Below are 13,035 nucleotides of genomic sequence, written 5' to 3'. Positions count from 1 at the left end.
TCCTAAGGACTCATCACACTACCTTAGAGACACTTGCATATCCATGTTTACTGCTACTCTATTCACAATAGCTAGAAAATGGAACCAGCCTAGATGTCCCTGAACTAATGAATGGATCATGAAGATGTGTTACATTTATACAATGGAATTCCATTCAGTGGTAAAGAAAAATTAATTATGAAAATTTCAGGGAAATGTATGGATCTGGAAAGGATTATACTGAGGTAACCCAGGTCCACAGCATCCTCCTACCTTGGCCCCCCGAGGGCTGGGATTAAGGAAGGTCACCATGCCTGACTCTAGGAACTTTTACTTCAGCCCACCATAAAAAAAACAAAACAAATATATTTTGTTTGCTGAAATATCAACCTAAGATACTGTATCATTTGACAGCAATGACAGAAGCTCAAAGTTTGGTGTGCCTACTAAACTGCTTGTTTTGTTTTCCCTTACATCGCTCTCTGTGATGGTGATGGGAAGGCCACGTAGCATAATGGTCTTGCTCTCCCTTTCATCACTGATGTCATGCCTATAGTCGTGTTCTCCATAGTCACCATCTGAATGGTAGCCGTCTTCAGATCGGTCACTGTTTCTTCTTTCACGCTCTCTCTAATCCAAAGTAAACAAAGTGACAATTAAAATCACACTGACACCTAACCCCTCCACCCACAAGGTAGTGTCTCACTCTAGCCCAGCTGATCTGGAACTCACTCTGTAGTCCCAGGATGGTCTTGAACTTAGCAATCTTCCTACTTCTAGCCCCCTAGAGTGCTAGGATTAAAAGTGTGCACTGCCAGGGGTGGTAGTCACCTTGACACCATTTGATCTCCGCACTCCATTTCTATAATTTATTCTTAAATCAAAAGACAGTTGGGAGCCAGGCATGGTGGTGCATGACTTTAATCCTACTAACTCTCTCCAGGCAAAGGTAGGAGGATCACCATGAGTTGAGAGGCCAGCCTCAGTCTACATAGTGAATTTCAGGTCAGCCTGGGCTAGAGATCCTACTTTGAAAAACAAGACAACAAAAAAAGACAGTTGGGGCCAGGCATGGTGGTGCACATCTTTAATCCCAGCTCTTGGGAGGCAGAGGTATGAGGATCACATTGAGTTTGAGGTCATCCTGAGATTACATAGCAAATTCCAGGTCAGCCTGAGCTAGAGTGAAACCCTACCCCAAAAAAGAAAAACAAAAAAAGAAAGACAATTGGGGATCTCTAGGTTTAATCTCCAATGCTGCCTATACTCCCCCAAATTCAAATGAGGTAAGAACATTCCATGCTGATATTCAATAAAGTATTCTCTAAAATGACACTCATTTAATTAAGAACTGTTTTTGAGCTAAACATAGTGTGTCCTCTCACATATGTGAATCCTAACCACAAATGTTTAGACTTCTGAGTTGGAGTAAAAATCAGTAGCAGAGGACAGTAAGCTAGAAAAAGTTTATGAGGGAGGGAAGAGAGGGGAGGACTTAAGGGGATGTTATTCTATATATGTAAGTAGATGAACAGATTACTGGGGGTGCAATGGCCTAAGCCAGGTCATGGAAAGATTGAGCAAAAGGAGGGTGGGAGTAGGGTTAATCAAAATTCACGATGTTGTGAATAAGCCATATGGAAACTTACTTTTTTGGATAATGGCACACCCAGAAGCTATAGACTGTTACTAGGCCAAATGACCAAACAGGTGCAATAGTGGCATGTCTGTTTGGGCTAAACCAACGGCTCTCTAATTGGACTGAAGCCCAGCTCCATGGGAGGGAATACATGCCTGGTACTGAAAACCTAATCAAAAGCTTATGGTGGGGGAAGTCATGAGCCCTAGGAGTGTAAAGCCTGCTGTTGCCTGGCTAAATACATATATTATGCTCACCAAACTGCCTTGTAAGCACTTTATTTAATGTTCATACTCATATATTAATGCTACTCCCACTTTTGTTTGAGAAACTTCTCTTATCAGATGGCAGTAACCTCTGGAATGGACTCAAAAAAGGCACCATAGTTCCAAGAAGTGACAGAGAACTGTTAGCACTGAAACATCTCTATCACACCTTCCAAGGCTCAGGGTCCATTGTGGAGGAGGTGACAGAAAGAATGTAACAGCCAAAGGAAGGGTAGGACTGCTTACAATGCAAATGCTCAGACAGAAATTGGCCTCAATATCCATTACCTCACAGAGCCTAGCACTAACTGCACAAGACCTTCATAATAGGAGGAAAATGATTATCACATCAAAATAAAAGACTCAGGGAATATTGAGGAAAAGGGGGTGGAAACAATGTAAGAACCAGAGTGGAAAGGAGTACTTTAGGATAATGACCACCTTGAACTTGAACTTGAACTGACTGCTACATTCATGACCTCACAGTGGATGTTGTTACCCCAACAAGAATGCTACCTCAAAAAAGCAAACAGGCTAGCCATGGTGGTACATGCCTTTAATTCCAGCACTCAGGAAGCAGAGGTAGGAGGATTGCCATGAGTTTGAGGTCAGCCTGAGACTACATAGTGAATTCCAGGTGTGGTGGTTTGATTCAGGGGTCCCCCATAAACTTAGGTGTTGTGAATGCTAGCTCCCCAGCTGATAGATATTTGGGAATTAATGCCTCCTGGAGGGAGTGTATTGTTGGGGGCGGGCTAATGAGCTTTATAGCCAGTTTCCCCATGCCAGTGTTTAGTACACCCTCCTGTTGCTGTGGTACACCTTATGTTGGCCAGGGGGTGATGTCCACCCTCTGCTCATGCCATCATTTTCCCCTGCCATCGTGGAGCTTCCCCTTGAACCTGTATGCCAAAATAAATCTCATTTTCCCCAAAGCTGCTCTTGGTTGGGTGATTTCTACCAGCAATGCAAACTGGACTGCAACACCAGGGCAGCCTGGGCTAGAGACACACCCCACCTCAAAATGAGAACATGTGGGCATGGAAGCTGAGGTTGTATAATCTTGTTGAGTTCAAAGCCAGTCTGGGGCTACAGAGTTGAGTTTCAGGTCAATCTGGGTTAGACTGAAACCCTACCATGTACCCCCCCGCCACAAAAAAATAATAGTAATAAAAAAAAAAAACCAGCCAGGCATGGTGGCACATACCTTTAATTCCAGCACCTGGAAGGCAGAGGTAGGAGGATCACTGAGTTCAAGGCCACCCTGAGACTACATAGTGAATTCCAGGTCAGCCTGGGCTACAGTGAGACCCTACCTTGAAAAAGCAAAGTTAAACAAATGACTTAATAAGTCACAATACAACAGTACAATATGATTTATTTATTCACTATGTAGTCTCAGGCTGGCTTTGAACTCAGAGCAATCATCTTACCTCAGCCTCATCAGTGCTGGGATGCCTGACCTCATTTATAAATTTAAGAACCCATTAATACTGCTGGTCACTCACCTCTGGACTGTCATAGTCTCGATAGTCATCGTATCTATCACCTCTCCGATCATCACTTGATCTTTTGTAATCTGAGTCCCTCCGCCTGCTTCTAGACTCACGTTCATCACGGTCATCTCGGTCTATGATGGAACCGTATCTTCCACTACGCTCCGTCCTACTCACTCTGCCAAGGAAAATAACTTTTCATGAAATCTAAAGCATATCATTTGTGTTTTACCAGTTTATAAGAAACACTTAGTTTAATATATCTTTTTAACTATCTAATTCCAGTTTACAAAGATAACCACTAAGAGAAAACCTATCTCCCTAAATATACTTACCAGGGATCTATGCTAAATTAGGAAACTCAACTATGAAATGTTTGGGTGGAATTTCTTTAGAGAAAGGGACATATTCTCAAAGTTTATTTTTGTGTGTTCTCAAGTCTATGATCTACATACATTATCCCTTTCCCAAATCAGATCTTACTGACCAAAGACAGGAAGAAAAAAATTACCCAAACTTCATCCAACTTCAAAGAGTACATCCTAGCTCCTCTACTCTCAGGGTCTCACACTTACTAGGAAATAGACTAATAACACAGATGACTAAGCCCTAAATCAGGCTATAAACCAAGTAGTATACATATCTGGATGATTACTCCAAACTAGTGACTCCAGAGAACATTTACTTCCTATAGCATCTGTTATTTTTGGTTACTGGGCACACTACGCTCCATGGGCTGGGACCATGATCATATTGAGATGCTCAAACTCGGCTGGGAAGATGACTTAGTGGTTAAGGAGCTTGCCTGCAAAGCCTAGGAACTCATGTTCAAATCTCCAGGTCCCAAGTATCCACATGCAGTGATGCAAGTGCACAATGTCACAATTGTACACAAAGGGGGCACACGTGTCTGCAGTTCATTCACAGCAGCCTAAAGGTATTGGCATGCCCATTCTCTTTCTCTTTCTGCTTCCCCCCCACCCCCAAATAAAAAATGCTCACTTTGGCAGCACTTATACTGAAATGATATAGAGAAGATTAGCATGGTTCCTGGCCAATGAAGACATGCAAAGTCATGAAGCATTCCAATAAGAACAACAAAAAAGATACTCAAATTCATCTAATCACAAATAAAATAGTTCCTTTGTAAATTATTTGCCAGGTTCATAAGCCAAATGTAATCAATCACAAGGCAAAAAAAGGATTCCAGAGGACTCACTTAAAATGAGTGTACCAATGAAATAAAAAGAACCCAAGAAGAGCAGTGGCTTAAGATTACTTTATGGCTGCCATGTGTGGTGGTGCTCCAGAGGCAGAGGTAGGAGGATGACCAGGAGTTTGAGGCCACCCTGAGACTCCATAGTGAACTTCAGGTCAGCCTGAGCTAGAGTGAGACCCTACCTCAAAAAAACAAAATAAAAAAATAAGATTACTTTATGGTATGACGTATGGTAATAAGTCTAAAGGGGTAAAATGTAAATTTGAGGGTAGAATAAATACTAGGTGTTTTAAATCAAATGTTTGAGAGGGAGTTTCCATAGTTGGCATTTGCCTGTGAAGCCTAAGGATCCAGGTTCGATTCCCCAGAACCCACATAAGCCAGATGCACAACGGGGCGCATGCTTCTGGAACTCCTTTGCAGTGGCTGGAGGACCTGGCATGCCCATTCTCTTTTTCTATCTACCTCTTCTTCTCTCTCAATTAAATAAATAAAAAAGTTAAAAAAAAAAAAAAAAGCTTAGCTCTTCCCCCACACTCTAAAATGGTTTTAATTCCTAGCTCTATAATGGTTTTAATTCTTCGGCTTTTTTGTTGTTGTTGTTATTCAAGTTAACACATGGTCCCAAACTTATCAGCTTTGTAAGTCTAGATCATCTTGTTATTTAAGGAATAACAACAAGAACTGGCATTTACTCATGGCCACAGCCTGGCAGTACGCTAAGTACCAGTCTGTATGAATTCTGTCTCTGAACAGGCTTCTGTCCACAGCTGGAACTCTGCACAACCACTCCCTCCTGTTCTCCTTTGCATAATTCTTACTTACCCTTCCAAATTTCACCTTAGAGAATACTTTCTCCACGAAGCTTTTCTGGTTATATACAAGAAAAAGCATGCTTATGTGTTCTAACAGCACCCTAAATATTGTTTATCATAGCAGAGTTCCCCCAGAAATCTCTAGCTACAGCTTCACTGCAGTCTGTGAGAGGAAAATTATGGAGGTGGTCATTAGCGATGCTTGAAATAAAATAGATGCTTTTGGCTGGGCGTGGTGGTGCCACAGTCTTTAATCCCAGCAGAGGTAGGAGGATCTCTGGGAGTTCAAAGCCAGCCAGGGCTGGAGTGAGACCCTACCACACACACAAAAAAAAGAGACTTACATATTTGTTCAATAAATAATCAACAAGTAGCTCAGTCCCTACTGAAATGCTGCTATCAAACGCATTCAATGTAGTAACTTACCGTTTATCTGAACCCATTGTCTCACGGAAGATTGATCACAGGGCTCCAAAAGGTCTAAATTTTATTTTTTCTAGGAGACAAAAAAAAATATCAATTGTCAGGATTTTTTTCGAAGAAAGGTTTTGCTCTAGCCCAGGCTAACATGGAATTCATTGTGTAGTCTCAGAGTGGTCTTGAACTTGTGGTGATCCTCCTACCTCTGCCTCCCGAGTGCTGGGATTAAAATGGTGCACCACCACGCCAGCCAGATTGTTGGGATTTTTAAGAGAGCTCTTAATTCCAATTGCTCTGTAAACAGGGATACTACTAAGGTCGAGATTTCATCAAATCATCAACAGTGACTAAAGTGAGAGAGAAGGTGGTGGAGGAGGAGGAGGAGGAGGAGGAGGAGGAGGGGCCCAACTGTCAAGACCAAGATTATGCTAACATTGTGTTAAGAATAGACCCAACAGGAAGAAGCATACTTTTAATATATTAAGACTCCCTATTTAACAAGAAACTCAAGGCAGATGGCCCCTTCGCTCCTCCTACTTTAGGATTACAAAGCAAAACGGGCAGCGCTGCAAATAAGCTCTTTGCTTTGGAATTAAAATAAGTTCCATCCGGGTTGGTTGACCGTTGTTAACACGTTTATTACTCCGGTGTCTTCATTCAACATTTTCTGATGAAAAATTTAAAACAAAAACCAAAAAAACACTACCCTCTTAAGGAGCTGGGACGCTCATAACAAAGACTGAAATTTACATTAACCACACTACAGCCTAATCCCACCTATTTCAATAAGACAAGAGCAAAGTTTCACTTGCCTGCATGTCTAGGACCAGTCCGGATGGTCACAGGTCCACTAGTGAACAGGTCCAACAGCCGGTGTCCACCCCCCACCCCCACCCCCACCCCCCAGGCCGTATTAAGACATCACACAGCTGTACCGCGTTCGATGCCTGTGAGCTCTCAGAAAACCAGTTAGTCACTGCTTTATCTGTAACGCCTGGTCCAAAGCAGGGGCTCAACGACCATTTGTTAAACCAATACACATGGAAGTGGGCCTGCTCTGTGTGTGTGTGCCAGAGGGGCAGAGGGGGCTACAAGGACCGAGAAAGAATGGCCAGGGTAGCCCCTGATCACCTGGGCGGTGCCCGTAATCCACCTCCCAGGGGTGTCGCAGCCCGAGATGGCGGCGCTACGGCCTTGGGTGACCGAGTAACGCGTTCCGCCCGGTTTTCCCACCTCCTTCTCCTCCCACAACGACAACCGTCTCCCTCGCTCACGGTCCTCCCGCCTCGGACAAGGTCCCAAGCCATCTTGGCGACAAGGAGATTCAGTTGCAGATGTCGGGGAAAGGGGCGGGCGATGAGGGCCGGGGCGCCGATGCCACCGACAGCTCAGCTAGGTAAAGGCGCGGGGGAGGGGCTGGGGATGCGAGACAATGTCTCTCAGCCAAGAGACAAAAACACAACAAAAACTCACAATTTCGAAAGGAGCGGATACAGGACTGAGTGGTGGAGGGAGGGGCGACCTATGAAAAGCTGACAGAGCTGGAGGCGAGGAGGGGCGCCGCCCTCCCTCCCCCCCGTCAAGGCTCCGTGAAGTTCCCTCCAAAGACCCGGAGCTGAGCGGTGGCCTGTGGCAAACTTGACAGGGGAAGACTCAGGAACTTCTCCGACGACGGGAGATCACAGGTCGATAAAGTCGCCCGCCGCACTCACCCCCAAAAAGGGACCGAAGCAGCGAGCGGTATAAGCGGTTCTGCCTCTCAGAACCTCCTACAGGGGTTCGGCCGCTCCACAAAATGGCGTCTGCGCCGATGGTCTTCTCCTACCCACAGTCCCGCGCGCCTCCGCCCTTCCCCATCGCTCCACCCGCCTCAGCACAGCCGTCCAATCAGCGACGGCGTCGGGCTGCGCGAGGGCTGCCGGGAAGTGTGGTTATCCCGACACCCTGTCACTCACTAGGGCCCTGCGTTAATTTCTTGCGTATTTCACGTTCAAGCCAAGACCGTTTGCTAATTCTGCTTTTGAGATCCCGGATGAGAATGACTACTCCTATTAGGCAGGGAAATTGTTTACCTTTGCGACAAGTTCCCGATACCATTGTTAAAAAAAAAAATTTTAATTCAGCTTCTAAAAAAAGAAACGCTAAGCCGGGTGTGGTGGCGCACGCCTTTGATCCCAGCACTTGTGAAGCAGAGGTAGGAGGATTGCCATGAGTTCGAGGCCACCCTGAGACTCCATAGTGAATTCCAGGTCAGCCTAGCCTAAAGTGAGACCCTACTTCGAAAAACCAAAAAAAGGGAAACGCTATTGATCACTTTCCTGGACATTTTTTTTTTTTAATGAAGGCTTTACAAACATTATCTTTGTAACTTTATAAACTGTGATTTCCAGATGAGGAAATCGAGGTTTCTGGAAACAGGAAAAGTTCTTTCAAGCAGGTCTCAGGTTGGGCACTGTGTCACAAACCTGAGGCCAGCCTGGACAAGTTAGTAAAACTGGCCTGAAACAAAAAGAAAATAGCCGGGTGTGGTGGCACAGACTTTTAATCCCAGCACTCAGAAGGCAGAGGTAGGAGGATTGCCATGAATTCAAGGCCACCCTGAGACTACATAGTGAATTCCAAGTTGGCTTGGCTAGAGTGAGACCCTACCTTGAAAAAACAAAAATAAGTAAGTAAATAAATAAATAAAATAATATATGGCTGGTCATGTAGTTCAGTAGTAGAGCAGTTGTCTAGTGTATGCCGGGTCCTAGATTCAATTGTGTTGTAGTTACCTTCCCATTGCTGAGAAAAAGGAACCGATCAAAAGCAGCTCTTAGGAAAAATTTTATTTTGGCTTACAATCTCAGGAGGGAAGCTCATAATAGCACGGGAAAACATGGCATGAGCAGAGCCTGGACATCATTTCTGCCACAGCAGGTGAAAAACAGCAGTAGGTATAGTGGTGTACCTGGAAACCATTGATTGTTATTAGAAAAAATTGAGTGCCAGGGTGAGATACTTTTCATTGAGTTGTTGGCCAGGGATATCCCTGGTACCCCCCCTCAAAAAAAAAACAAACAAACATTATAGGCCATGCCAGGGCTCTTGGTTGCTCAACAAAACTAGATGGTAAGACTATATTGCTGAAGACTCCACATGTTTGGGCTGAAAGGTCCCTGAGAAATCAAGCTGGAGCTGAGCTGAAAACCTATTCCCTTGTTTACTACTTATCAGAATGCTGACTTTTTTTTTTTTTTTTTTTTTCGGTAGAGTCTCACTCTAGCCCAGGCTGACCTGGAATTCACTATGTCATCTCAGGGTAGTCTTGAACTCAATGTGATCCTCCTACATTTCCCTCCCGAGTGCTGAGATTAAAGGTGTGCACCACCATGTCCTATTTAGAATGTGGGAAAGAGGTATGCAGCATGCAGCCTTTTGGAAGAGTAGTCATCAACGGTGTTGAACAGCAGTGAATCCTGCAAGCCTCCAGACTGGCCAGTAAGGGAAAATATGCCAACTGGTACAATAGTGACATGTCTGTTATCAGGGAAATCAACTGCTCTCTAATGAGACTGGAGACCAGCTTCGAGCCTATGGAAGTCATGGAGTAAAGCCTACTGTTGTCTGGCTAAATGCATATATTATGCCTGCCAAACTGCTCTCTAAGCACATTTTATTTTTTGTTCAAGGTAGGGTTTCTAGTTCAGGCTGACCTGGAATTCACTATATAGTCTCAGGGCGGCCTTGCATTCATGGTGATCCTCCTACCTCTGTCTTCCAAGTGCTAGGATTAAAGGAGTGCGCCACCATACCTGGCTTCTAAACACTTTTTTGTTTATACCTTTATATTAATGCTACTCTTACTTTTGTGTGTGTGTGGGAGCGTTTCCAGGTAGGGTTACACTCTGGGCCAGGCTGACCTGGAATTCACTATGTAGTCTCATGGTGGCCTCAAACTCAAGGCAATCTTCCTACCTCTGCCTCCCAAGTGCTGGGATTAAAGGTATATGCTACCCTCCTGGCATATATCCTAAGGACTCATCTCATTTCCTTAGAAGTACATGCTCAACCATGTTTATTGCTGCTCAATTTATAATAGCTGGGAAATGGAACCAGCCTAGATGTCCCTCAACTGATGAGTGGATAATGAAGATGTGGCACATTTATACAATGGAGTTCTACTCAGTGGTAAAGAAAAATAAAGTTATGAAATTTGCAGAAAAATGGATGGATCTGGAAAAGATTATACTAAGTGAGGTAACCCAGACCCAGAAAGCCAAGCACCACATGTTCTCCCTCATATGTGGATCCTAGCTACAGATGATTGGGCTTCTGTGTGAGAAGCAAAATATTTAGTAGCAGAGGCCAGTAAGTTAAAAAGGAGATATGAAGGGAAGAGAAAGGAAGGGAGGGGGGTACTTAATAGGTTGGTATTGTATATATGTAAGTACAATGATTGAGATGGGGAGGTAATATGATGGAGAATGGAATTTCAAAGGGGAAAGTGGGGGGGGGAGGGAGGGTATTACCATGGGATATTTTTTATAATCATGGAAAATGTTAATAAAATTTTGTGAAAAGAAAAAAAAAGATGTGTGCTACCATGTCCAACTCTGCCTTTTTCTTAAAAAAATATATATGTATATATGCACATATATATACATACATACATACATACATAATCTATTTGACAGAGAGAGTAGATAGAGAGAAAATGGGCACACCAGGGCTCTAGCCACTGCAAACAAGCTCCAGACACATAAGCCACCTTGTACATCTGGCTTTATATGGGTACTGAGGAATCAAACCTGGGTCTTTTGTCTTCACAGGCAAGCACCTTATACGATAAGCCTTTTCTCCAGTCCTTCTCTCACTTTTGGTTAAAGAATCTTCTCTTTTCAGATGGCAGTGACAACTGGGGTGACTCAAAAGTCACCAAAGGGGCTGATGAGATGGTTTAGGGCTTAAGGTGCTTGCCTGCAAAGCCTAATGACCCGAATTCAATTCCCCAGGGTCCATGTAAGGCCAGATGCAAAAGGTGACACATATACCTGGAGTTCATTTACAGCATCTGGAGGCCCTGATACAATCTTTCTGTCTGTCCCTCTTTTATCTCTCTCTGCTTGCATATAATTTTTTTTTTTTTCGAGGTAGGGTCTCACTCCAGCCCAGGCTGACCTGGAATTCACTATGGAGTCTCAGGGTGGCCTCAAACTCATGGCAATCTTCCTACCTCTGCCTCCCGAGTGCTGGGATTAAAGGCGTGCACCACCACACCTGGCTAAATTTTTCTTTTGAAAGTCACCATAGTGGGGCTGGAAAGATGGCATAGCAGTTAAAGCATTTGCCTGCAAAGGCAAAGTATCCTAGTTTGATTCTCCAGGACCCATTTAAGCCAGATGCACAAGGGGCGCATGAGTCTGTAGTTGTCTGCAGTGGCTGGAGGCCCTGGTATGCCCATTCTCTCTCCCTCTCTGCCTTTCTCTGTCAGATAAATAAATAAATAATAAAGTTATTTTTTTTTTAAGTCACCATAGTACTGCAAAGATGTGACAGTGGAGTGTTCAACACTGATTCATCTCTGTCACACCCACAAAGGCTCAGAGTTCACTGAGGAAGAGATGGCAGCAAGACTAAAAGCCAGGCTGGAGAGATGGCTTAGTGGTTAAGGCATCTGCCTGAAAAGCCAAAGGACCCAGGTTTGATTCCCCAGGACCCACATAAGCCAGATGTACAATGGTGTACATGTATTTGGAGTTTGTTTGCAGTTGCTGGAGGCCCTGGTGTGCTCATTCTCTCTCTCTCTATCTCTCTCTACCTGCCTATTTCTGTATCTCTTTCTCAAGTAAACAAATAAAAATATTTTGCGAAAAAGAATGTAAAAGCCAAAGAAGGGTAGGACTGCTTACAATGCAATCTTCCAGAGGCAAAATGGCCTTGATATTCATGACCTTGTAATGCCTGACATTACCTACAACAAGACATTCATAATAGGAGGAAAAGATGATGATATCAAAATAGAAGAGAACCAGGTCTGGTGGAGCACAACTTTAATCCCAGCACTCAAAAGGCAGAGGTAGGAGGATCGCTGTGAGTTTGAGACCATCTTGGGACTTTGCTGTAACTTCCAGGTTAAGCCTGGGCTAGAGTGAGACCCTACCTCAAAAAAACCAAGAGAGAGCCAGGCAGGGTGGTGCATGCCTTTAATCCCAGCACTTGGGAGGCAGAGGTAGGAGGAGGGCCATGAGTTCAAGGCCACCCTGAAACTACATAGTGAATTCCAGGTCAGCCTGAGCTAGAGTGAGACCCTACCTACAAAAAGATAAAAACCAAAACCAAAGGAAAGAGCTAGGCATGGTACATTACTGCTCCTTTAATCCCAGTACTCTGGAGGAAGGCAGAGGTAGGACGATCATCGTGACTTTCAGGCCACCCTGAGTCTCCATAGTGAATTCCAGGTCAGCCTGGGCTACAGTAAGACTCTACCTCAGAAGAAAAAGAAAATACAAAAGATACCAACCTAAGAGGGTATGATGGTTCACACCTTTAATCTCAGCACTTAGAAGGCAGAGGCAAGGCTGGAGAGATGGCTTAGTGATTAAGGCACTTGCCTACAAAGCCTAAGAACCCATGTCCCACGTAAGCCAGACACACAAGGTGATGCAAGTGCAAGGTCCCATATGAGCACTAGATGCAGTTTGATTGCAGTGGTTGGAGGTCCTGGTGTGCCAATTGTCTCTTTTTTTAGCTTTTCTCTCTATCTTTTTATTTATTTATTTATTTTTTAGGTAGGGTCTCACTCTGGGCCAGTCTGACCTGGAATTCACTATTGTAGTCTCAGGGTGGCCTTGAACTCATGGTGATCCTCCTACCTCTGCCTCCCAAGTGCTGGGATTAAAGGTGTGCATGTGGTCTCTTTCTTCTTCTTTTTTTTTAGTTTTTGAGGTGAAGTCTTAACTAGCCCAGGCTGACATGGAATTCACTATGTTGTCTCAGGGTGGCCTTGAATTCATGATGATCCTCCTACCTCTGCCTCCCAAATGCTGGGATTAAAGGAGTGTGCCACCATGCCTGGCTTCTCTCTCATTAAGGGGACCAAAAAAAAAAAAAAGGCAGAGGTAGGGGCATTACCTTGAGTTCTAGGCCAGCCTGGGCAAAGCAAAAGGACCCAAGTCTGATTCCCCAAGACCCACATAAGCCAGATGCACAAGGAAGCACA

General features: G+C 44.3%; 1 protein-coding gene and 1 non-coding gene across 3 annotated transcripts in view; one reads left to right on the top strand and one right to left on the bottom strand.

Moving 5' to 3' along the window:
- The window catches only part of Rbm5 (RNA binding motif protein 5), a 33,104-nt gene extending 25,445 nt beyond the window's left edge, over nt 1-7,659 (bottom strand). The window contains exons 1-4 of one of the 2 annotated variants that reach the window (XM_045136394.1): nt 7,547-7,659; nt 5,841-5,910; nt 3,393-3,558; nt 454-609 (exon numbers count right to left, since the gene is read on the bottom strand). In XM_045136394.1, the coding sequence (XP_044992329.1) occupies nt 454-609; nt 3,393-3,558; nt 5,841-5,857 (339 nt within the window). In that variant the 5' untranslated portion in view covers nt 5,858-5,910; nt 7,547-7,659. Of the gene's footprint in view, nt 1-453; nt 610-3,392; nt 3,559-5,840; nt 5,911-7,307 lie in introns of both variants that reach the window. The other variant, XM_004664264.2, reaches the window with a different exon arrangement.
- On the top strand, nt 4,364-4,475 carry LOC123455664. Its single transcript, XR_006634050.1, has one exon. It is a non-coding gene; the product is annotated as a U6 spliceosomal RNA (small nuclear RNA).
- Nucleotides 7,660-13,035: the final 5,376 nt, after the last annotated feature.

The sequence above is a fragment of the Jaculus jaculus genome, chromosome 17 (assembly GCF_020740685.1).
Source record: "Jaculus jaculus isolate mJacJac1 chromosome 17, mJacJac1.mat.Y.cur, whole genome shotgun sequence".
Lineage (NCBI taxonomy): Eukaryota > Metazoa > Chordata > Mammalia > Rodentia > Dipodidae > Jaculus > Jaculus jaculus.
This window is presented reverse-complemented; position numbering and strand designations above follow the sequence as displayed.